At 50.1% G+C, this 9,330-nt stretch overlaps 1 protein-coding gene across 1 annotated transcript in view; it reads right to left on the bottom strand.

Moving 5' to 3' along the window:
• The window catches only part of LOC140473739 (sodium/potassium-transporting ATPase subunit gamma-like), a 28,813-nt gene that overhangs the window by 3,067 nt on the left and 16,416 nt on the right, over nucleotides 1-9,330 (bottom strand). The window contains exons 4-5 of the mRNA XM_072567635.1: nucleotides 5,149-5,179; nucleotides 3,590-3,627 (exon numbers count right to left, since the gene is read on the bottom strand). Coding sequence (XP_072423736.1) covers nucleotides 3,590-3,627; nucleotides 5,149-5,179 — 69 coding nt within the window. The remainder of the gene's footprint in view (nucleotides 1-3,589; nucleotides 3,628-5,148; nucleotides 5,180-9,330) is intronic.

The raw sequence follows: 9,330 nt of genomic DNA, 5'->3' as shown, positions 1-9,330 counted from the left end.
GGTTAATGTGGAGTTTAGGGGTAAATGTGGGGTTTAGGGGATTAATGTGTGAGTTTAAGGGGTTAATGTGTGGGTTTAGGGGATTAATGTGTGAGTTTAAGGGGTTAATGTGGGGGTTTAGGGGATTAATGTGTGGGTTTAAAGGGGTTAATGTGTGGGTTTAGGGGATTAATGTGTGAGTTTAAGGGGTTAATGTGGGGGTTTAGGGGATTAATGTGTGGGTTTAAAGGGTTAATGTGGGGGTTTAGGGGATTAATGTGTGGGTTTAAAGGGTTAATGTAGGGGTTTAGGGGTTAATGTGGAGTTTAGGGGTAAATGTGGGGTTTAGGGGATTAATGTGTGAGTTTAAGGGGTTAATGTGTGGGTTTAGGGGATTAATGTGTGAGTTTAAGGGGTTAATGTGGGGGTTTAGGGGATTAATGTGTGGGTTTAAGGGGTTAATGTGGGGTTTAGGGGATTAATGTGTGGGTTTAAGGGGTTAATGTCGGGGTTTAGGGGATTAATGTGTGAGTTTAAGGGGTTAATGTGTGGGTTTAGGGGATTAATGTGTGAGTTTAAGGGGTTAATGTGGGGTTTAGGGGATTAATGTGTGGGTTTGGGGTTAATGTCGGGGTTTAGGGGATTAATGTGTGGGTTTAAGGGGTTAATGTGGGGGTTTAGGGGATTAATGTGTGGGTTTAAGGGGTTAATGTGGGGGTTTAGGGGATTAATGTGTGGGTTTAAGGGGTTAATGTGGGGTTTAGGGGATTAATGTGTGGGTTTAAGGGGTTAATGTGGGGGTTTAGGGGATTAATGTGTGGGTTTAAGGGGTTAATGTGGGGTTTAGGGGATTAATGTGGGGGTTCAGGGGTTAATGTGGGGGTTTAGGGGATTAATGTGTGGGTTTAAGGGGTTAATGTGGGGTTTAGGGGATTAATGTGTGGGTTTAAGGGGTTAATGTGGGGGTTTAGGGGATTAATGTGTGGGTTTAAGGGGTTAATGTGGGGGTTTAGGGGATTAATGTGTGGGTTTAAGGGGTTAATGTGGGGTTTAGGGGATTAATGTGTGGGTTTAAGGGGTTAATGTCGGGGTTTAGGGGATTAATGTGTGAGTTTAAGGGGTTAATGTGTGGGTTTAGGGGATTAATGTGTGAGTTTAAGGGGTTAATGTGGGGTTTAGGGGATTAATGTGTGGGTTTAAAGGGTTAATGTGGGGGTTTAGGGGATTAATGTGTGGGTTTAAGGGGTTAATGTCGGGGTTTAGGGGATTAATGTGTGGGTTTAAGGAGTTAATGTGGGGTTTAGGGGATTAATGTGTGGGTTTAAGGGGTTAATGTGGGGGTTTAGGGGATTAATGTGTGGGTTTAAGGGGTTAATGTGGGGTTTAGGGGATTAATGTGTGGGTTTAAGGGGTTAATGTGGGGTTTAGGGGATTAATGTGTGGGTTTAAGGGGTTAATGTGGGGTTTAGGGGATTAATGTGTGGGTTTAAAGGGGTTAATGTCGGGGTTTAGGGGATTAATGTGTGGGTTTAAGGGGTTAATGTGGGGGTTTAGGGGATTAATGTGTGGGTTTAAGGGGTTAATGTGGGGGTTTAGGGGATTAATGTGGGTTTAAGGGGTTAATGTGGGGTTTAGGGGATTAATGTGTGGGTTTAAGGGGTTAATGTCGGGGTTTAGGGGATTAATGTGTGGGTTTAAGGGGTTAATGTGGGGTTTAGGGGATTAATGTGTGGGTTTAAAGGGTTAATGTGGGGTTTAGGGGATTAATGTGTGGGTTTAAGGGGTTAATGTGGGGGTTTAGGGGATTAATGTGTGGGTTTAAGGGGTTAATGTCGGGGTTTAGGGGATTAATGTGTGGGTTTAAGGGGTTAATGTGGGGTTTAGGGGACTAATGTGTGGGTTTAAGGGGTTAATGTCGGGGTTTAGGGGATTAATGTGTGGGTTTAAGGGGTTAATGTGGGGTTTAGGGGATTAATGTGTGGGTTTAAGGGGTTAATGTCGGGGTTTAGGGGATTAATGTGTGGGTTTAAGGAGTTAATGTCGGGGTTTAGGGGATTAATGTGTGGGTTTAAGGGGTTAATGTCGGGGTTTAGGGGATTAATGTGTGGGTTTAAGGGGTTAATGTCGGGGTTTAGGGGATTAATGTGTGGGTTTAAGGGGTTAATGTCGGGGTTTAGGGGATTAATGTGTGGGTTTAAGGGGTTAATGTCGGGGTTCAGGGGATTAATGTGTGGGTTTAAGGGGTTAATGTCGGGGTTTAGGGGATTAATGTGTGGGTTTAAGGGGTTAATGTCGGGGTTTAGGGGATTAATGTGTGGGTTTAAGGGGTTAATGTCGGGGTTTAGGGGATTAATGTGGGTTTAAGGAGTTAATTTGGGGTTTAGGGGATTAATGTGTGGGTTTAAGGGGTTAATGTGGGGTTTAGGGGATTAATGTGTGGGTTTAAGGGGTTAATGTGAGGGTTTAGAGGTTATTGTGGGGTTTAGGGGTTAATGTGGAGTTTAGGGGTAAATGTGGGGTTTAGGGGTTAATGTCGGTGTTTCAGGGTTAATGTGGGAGTTTAGTTGGTTAATGTCAGGGTTCAGGGGTTAATGTGAGTGTCTAGGGGTTAATGTTGGGGTTTGAGGGTTTAATGTGGGGGTTCAGGGGTTAATTTGGGGGCTTAGGGGTTAATATGGGGGTTTAGTGGTTAATGTATGGGTCTAGGGGGTTAATGTAGGGGTTCAGTGGTTAATGTGGGGCTTCAGGGGTTAATGTGTGTATTTAGGGGGTTAAGATGGAGGTTTAGGGGGTTATTGTAGGGCTTCAGGGGTTAATACGGGGTTTAGGGGGTTAATTAGATTAGATTACTTACAGTGTGGAAACAGGCCCTTCGGCCCAACAAGTCCACACCGCCCCGCCGAAGCGCACCCACCCACACCCGTACCCCTACATTTACCCTGCACCTAACACTACGGGCAATTTAGCAAAACCAACCCACCCTGACCTTTGGACTGTGGGAGGAAACCGGAGCACCCGGAGGAAACCCACGCAGACACGGGGAGAACGTACAAACTCCACACAGTCAGTCGCCTGAGGCGGGAATCGAACCCAGGTCTCTGGTGCTGTGAGGCAGCAGTGCTAACCACTGTGCCACCGTGCTGCCCATGGGGGGTTTAGAGGGCTAGTGTAGGGGTTCAGGGGTTAATGTGGGGCTTCAGGGGTTAATGTGGGGTTTAGGGGGTTAATGTAGGGGTTTAGGGGGTTAATGTGGGGGTTTAGATATTGGAACAGGTTTAGGGTAAACTTGAGGGGAACGTTTCGGATGGTATTCGAGATTTGGATGAGAGTCAGGGTCAAAGATTGGGGGGTAAGGCCAAGATCTGGCTGTGGGAGGGCATCAAGTGTCGGTGTTGGGGTCAGGGCTCGGGGTCAGGGTGGGGTTACTAGTCATGGGGTTGGGGGTCAGACATGGAGTATTGGTGCAGGGACATTGATGAGGGTTGGGGTCAGGGGTCAGGGTGATCCCAGTAAAGTGTCCAGGAGTCAGAGGGGATTTGGTTCAGAGGGTGAGGGGAGGGCAGGAGGCTGGAGAGGCTGGGTGGGTGTGTGGGGGGTTTCAGTCACTTACCGGGAATCGGGGTCTTGGAGGTCTGCGTCTGATTCACACTGAAAGACAAAACGTTTACGGTTAGAGGGAGCTTTACCCATGCTGTCCCTGTCCCTGGGAGTGTTTGATGGGGGACAGTGTAGAGGGAGCTTTACTCTGTATCTAACCCCGGGCTGTCCCTGTCCCTGGGAGTGTTTGATGGGGGACAGTGTAGAGGGAGCTTTACTCTGTATCTAACCCCGGGCTGTCCCTGTCCCTGGGAGTGTTTGATGGGGGACAGTGTAGAGGGAGCTTTACTCTGTATCTAACCCCGGGCTGTCCCTGTCCCTGGGAGTGTTTGATGAGGGGGACAGTGTAGAGGGAGCTTTACTCTGTATCTAACCCCGGGCTGTCCCTGTCCCTGGGAGTGTTTGATGGGGGACAGTGTAGAGGGAGCTTTACTCTGTATCTAACCCCGGGCTGTCCCTGTCCCTGGGAGTGTTTGATGGGGGACAGTGTAAAGGGAGCTTTACTCTGTATCTAACCCCGTGCTGTCCCTGTCCCTGGGGGTGTTTGATGGGGGGACAGTGTAGAGTGAGCTTTACTTTGTATCTAACACTGTGCTGTCCCTGTCCCTGGGAGTGTTTGATGGGGGACAGCGTAGAGGGAGCTTTACTCTGTATCTAACCTCATGCTGTCCCTGGGAGTGGTTTGATGGAGGACAGTGTAGAGGGAGCTTTACTCTGTATCTAACCCCGTGCTGTCCCTGTCCCTGGGAGTGTTTGATGGGGGACAGTGTAGAGGGAGCTTTACTCTGTATCTAACCCCGTGCTGTCCCTGTCCCTGGGGGTGTTTGATGGGGGGGACAGTATAGAGGGAGCTTTACTTTGTATCTAACCCCGTGCTGTCCCTGTCCCTGGGAGTGTTTGATGGGGGGACAGTGTAGAGAGAGTTTTACTCTGTATCTAACCCTGTGCTGTCCCTGTCCCTGGGGGTGTTTGATGGGGGGGACAGTATAGAGGGAGCTTTACTTTGTATCTAACACTGTGCTGTCCCTGTCCCTGGGAGTGTTTGATGGGGGACAGTGTAGAGGGAGCTTTACTCTGTATCTAACCCCGTGCTGTCCCTGCCCCTGGGAGTGTTTGATGGAGGGGACAGTGTAGAGGGATCTTTACTCTGTATCTAACCCCGTGCTGTCCCTGTCTCTGGGAGTGTTTGATGGGGGGGACAGTGTAGAGGGATCTTTACTCTGTATCTAACCCCGTGCTGTCCCTGTCTCTGGGAGTGGTTTGATGGAGGACAGTGTAGAGGGAGCTTTACTCTGTATCTAACCCCGTGCTGTCCCTGTCCCTGTGAGTGTTTGATGGGGGGGGGGGATAGTGTAGAGGGAGCTTTACTCTGTATCTAACCACGTGCTGTCCCTGTCCCTGGGAGTGTTGGATGGGGGACAGTGGAGAGGGAGCTTTACTCTGTATCTAACCCCGTGCTGTCCCTGTCCCTGGGAGTGTTGGATGGGGGACAGTGTAGAGGGAGTGTTCCATTGAAATGTGTGGGGAGGAGCGTTGCAGATTACGACAATTGAACTTTAAAGTTAATCTTACCTTGCAGACTTCCCACATTTAAATTTCTTGCCTGTGAATATAAAACGAACACGTGCCTGGGTTAAAGTCATATCCTCGGGAGAACTATCCCCACAGCTGTGTTGTGTGTTGACACCTCAGTCTCTTGGAATGGGGATCTGTAAATCTCCATCTGAGACACCTTGATCCAGCCAAATTACTGTGATTTCGAAAACAGCTTCTGGATCTCAGAAGGTTAGGGGAGCGTTCAATGACCCACAGAGTCCTCACTGGAAACTAATCGAGCCACGTCCACTTGCACACACACAGATTTACAAACTTATTCAGGGATACCTTCAAGTTAACCCCTTTATTCTTGGTTTGGAATTCATTTTTGCTGCGACTTTGTTCTGTCAGCTCCAACAGATACCACAAAACTATCCATTCCCACTCCCTCAGCACTGACCCTCCGATAGTGCCCAATCCCTCAGCACTGACCCTCCAACAGTGCCCATTCCCTCAGCACTGACCCTCCAACAGTGCCCACTCCCTCAGCACTGACCCTCCGACAGTGCCCACTCCCTCAGTACTGACCCTCCGACAGTGCCCACTCCCTCAGCACTGACCCTCCGACAGTGCAGCACTCCCTCAGCACTGATCCTCCGACAGTGCGGCACTCCCTCAGCACTGACCCTCCGACAGTGCCCACTCCCTCAGCACTGACCCTCCGACAGTGCCCACTCCCTCAGCACTGACCCTCCGACAGTGCCCACTCCCTCAGCACTGACCCTCCGACAGTGCCCACTCCCTCAGCACTGACCCTCCGACAGTGCCCACTCCCTCAGCACTGACCCTCCGACAGTGCCCACTCCCTCAGCACTGACCCTCCGACAGTGCCCACTCCCTCAGCACTGACCCTATGTGGATGACACTGGGATTCGGTGTGTTCTGGTGTAATACTGAAAGCTAAAGCCACGTTCTGTGGATGTGGGAAATCTGTAACGGAAACTAAAATTGCTGGGGGATTCTCAGCAGGTCTGGCAATTTCTGTGGAGAGAGAAACCGAGATAATATTTTGGGCTTTTGAGGAAGGTGATGTGGATCTGAAATATCGGCTGTTTCTCTCCCTCCAGGGATGTTCTCTGACCTGCTGAGTTTCTCCAGCAGTTTCAGTTGTTTCTCGTTGTGTTGGTGATACATTGGGGGGTTTCGATATCAGTCCGAAACTAATGTTTTTACTAATTGGTAACGACGGACCTTGGGGAATGCAGATCTCACATTTCACAACCCAGTCAGTGACTCATTAGCCGAGGTATCTCGTTTACAGATTGACACAGTTGTTTTGAGCTGATATGGATCGGGTTGTTCAGAAGGCGGACGGTGTGTTGGCTTTCATTAGCGGGGGATTGAGTTGAAGAGCCGCGAGGTTCTGCTGCAGCCCGATACAGCCCTGGTTAGACCCCACTTGGAATATTGTGTCCAGTTCTGGTCACCTCATTCTGGGAAGGATGTGGAAGGTTTCGAGAGGGTGCAGAGGGGATTTCCCAGGATGCTGCCTGGATTGGAGGGTGTGTCTGATGGGGAAAGGTGGAGGGAGCGAGGGCTTTTCCCACTGGGGTGAAGGAGGGTGAGAGGGGACTTGATCGAGGTCTACAAGATGATGAGAGACAGAGACAGAGTGGATAACCAGAGACCTTTCCCCAGGGTGGGAATGTCTATCACCGGGGGGGGGGCGACAGAATGTTAAGGTGATTGGAGGAAGGTTTCAGGGTGATGTCAGAGGGAGGGTCTTTACACAGAGAGTCGGGGGGGGGGTGGGTGGGATACACTGTCAGCGGGGGGGAGTAGAGTCAGAGACATTAGGGACATTGAAGTGACTCTTGGATAGGCCCATGGATGACATTACAATGAAGGGGATGGAGGTTAGTCTGACCATAGAGAAGGATAAAAGGCTGGCACAACATGGAGGGCCGAAGGGCCTGCACTGGGCTGGACTGTTCCATGTTCTATGTTTTATGTCGATAGACAACCAAGATCTGGACAATCTCCAGGCCTGCACTGAGAAGTGGCAAGACTCAAGGGTGTGACGCTGAGAAAGCACAGCCAATCAGTCAGCATCTGAGTAGCTGGAGAATCGGTGTTTCGGGCATAAACCCTTCATCAGGAAAAGGGGAGGGGGTGGGGCTGGGGGGGAAGGGAGCTGAGAGTGCAATAGGTGAATGGGGGGAGTGGGGATAAAGGTGATAGGTCAGGGAGGAGGGTGGAGTGGGTAGATGGGAAGGGGGATAGGCAGGTAGGACAGGTCATGGGGATGGTGCTGAGCTGGAAGGTTGGAACTGGGGTGAGGTGGGGGAAGGGGAAATGAGGAAGCTGTTGAAGTCCACATTGATGCCCTGGGGTTGAAGTGTTCCGAGGCGGAAGATGAGGCGTTCTTCCTCCAGGCGTCTGGTGGTGAGGGAGCGGCGGTGAAGGAGGCCCAGGACCTCCATGTCCTCGGCAGAGTGGGAGGGGGAGTTGAAATGTTGGGCCACGGGGCGGTGTGGTTGATTGGTGCGGGTGTCTCGGAGATGTTCCCTAAAGCGCTCTGCTAGGAGGCGCCCAGTCTCCCCAATGTAGAGGAGACCGCATCGGGAGCAACGGATACAATAAGTGATATTAGTGGATGTGCAGGTAAATTTCTGTCGGATAGAGTCATAGAGATGTACAGCACAGAAACAGACCCTTCGGCCCGACCTGTCCATGCTGACCCAGATATCCCAACCTAACCCAGTCCCACCTGCCAGCGCCCGGCCCCTATCCCCCCAAACCCCTTCCTATTCATGTTCCCATCCAGGTGCCTTTTAAATGCTGTCATTGTACCAGCCTCCACCACTTCCTCTGGCAGCTCATTCCATACACGTACCACCCTCTGGGTGAAAAAAATTGCCCCTTAGGTCCCTTTTATATCTTTCCCCTCTCACCCTAAACCTATGCCCCTCTAGTTCTGGACTCCCCCACCCCCAGGGAAAAGACCTTGTATATTTACCCTCTCCATGTCCCTCATGATTTTATAAACCTCTATAAGGTCACCCCTCAGCCTCCGACGCTCCAGGGAAACAGCCCCAGCCTGTTCAGCCTCTCCCTGTAGCTCAGATCCTCCAACCCTGGCAACATCCTTGTAAATCTTTTCTGAACCCTTTCAAGTTTCACAACATCTTTCCGATAGGAAGGAGACCAGAATTGCACACAATATTCCAACAGTGGCCTGACCAATGTCCTGTACAGCCCCAACATGACCTCCCAACTCCTGTACTCAATACTCTGACCAATAAAGGAAAGCATACCAAACGCTGCCTTCACTATCCTATCTACCTGCGACTCCACTTTCAAGGAGCTATGAATCTGCACTCCAAGGTCTCTTTGTTCAGCAACACTCCCTAGGACCTTACCATTAAGTGTATAAGTCCTGCTAAGATTTGCTTTCCCAAAATGCAGCACCTCGCATTTATCTGAATTAAACTCCATCTGCCACTTCTCAGCCCATTGGCCCATCTGGTCCAGATCCTGTTGTAATCTGAGGTAACCCTCTTCACTGTCCACTACATCTCCAATTTTGGTGTCATCTGCAAACTTACTAACTGTACCTCTTATGCTCGCATCCAAATCATTTATGTAAATGACAAAAAGTAGAGGGCCCAGCACCGATCCTTGTGGCACTCCACTGGTCACATGCCTCCAGTCTGAAAAACAACCCTCCACCACCATCCTCTGTCTTCTACCTTTGAGCCAGTTCTGTATCCAAATGGCTAGTTCTCACTGTATTCCGTGAGATCTAACCTTGATAATCAGTCTCCCATGGGGAACCTTGTCGAACACCTTACTGAAGTCCATATAGATCACATCTACTGCTCTGTCCTCATCAATCCTCTCTGTTACTTCTTCAAAAAGCTCAACCAAGTTCGTGAGACATGATTTCCCACGCACAAAGCCATGTTGACTATCCCGAATCAGTCCTTGCTTTTCCAAATACATGTACATCCTGTCCCTCAGGATCCCCTCCAAGTTGCCCACCACCGAGGTCAGGCTCATTGGTCGATAGTTCTCTGGCTTGTCTTTACCACCCTTCTTAAGCAGTGGCACCACATTAGCCAACCTCCAGTCTTCCAGCACCTCACCTGTGACTATCGATGATACAAATATCTCAGTAAGAGGCCCAGCAATCACTTCTCCAGCTTCCCACAGAGT

Source organism: Chiloscyllium punctatum, unplaced genomic scaffold, assembly GCF_047496795.1.
Source record: "Chiloscyllium punctatum isolate Juve2018m unplaced genomic scaffold, sChiPun1.3 scaffold_701, whole genome shotgun sequence".
Classification (NCBI taxonomy): domain Eukaryota; kingdom Metazoa; phylum Chordata; class Chondrichthyes; order Orectolobiformes; family Hemiscylliidae; genus Chiloscyllium; species Chiloscyllium punctatum.
Note: the sequence above shows the minus strand (reverse complement) of the source record. Positions and strands in the feature narration are given on the sequence as shown.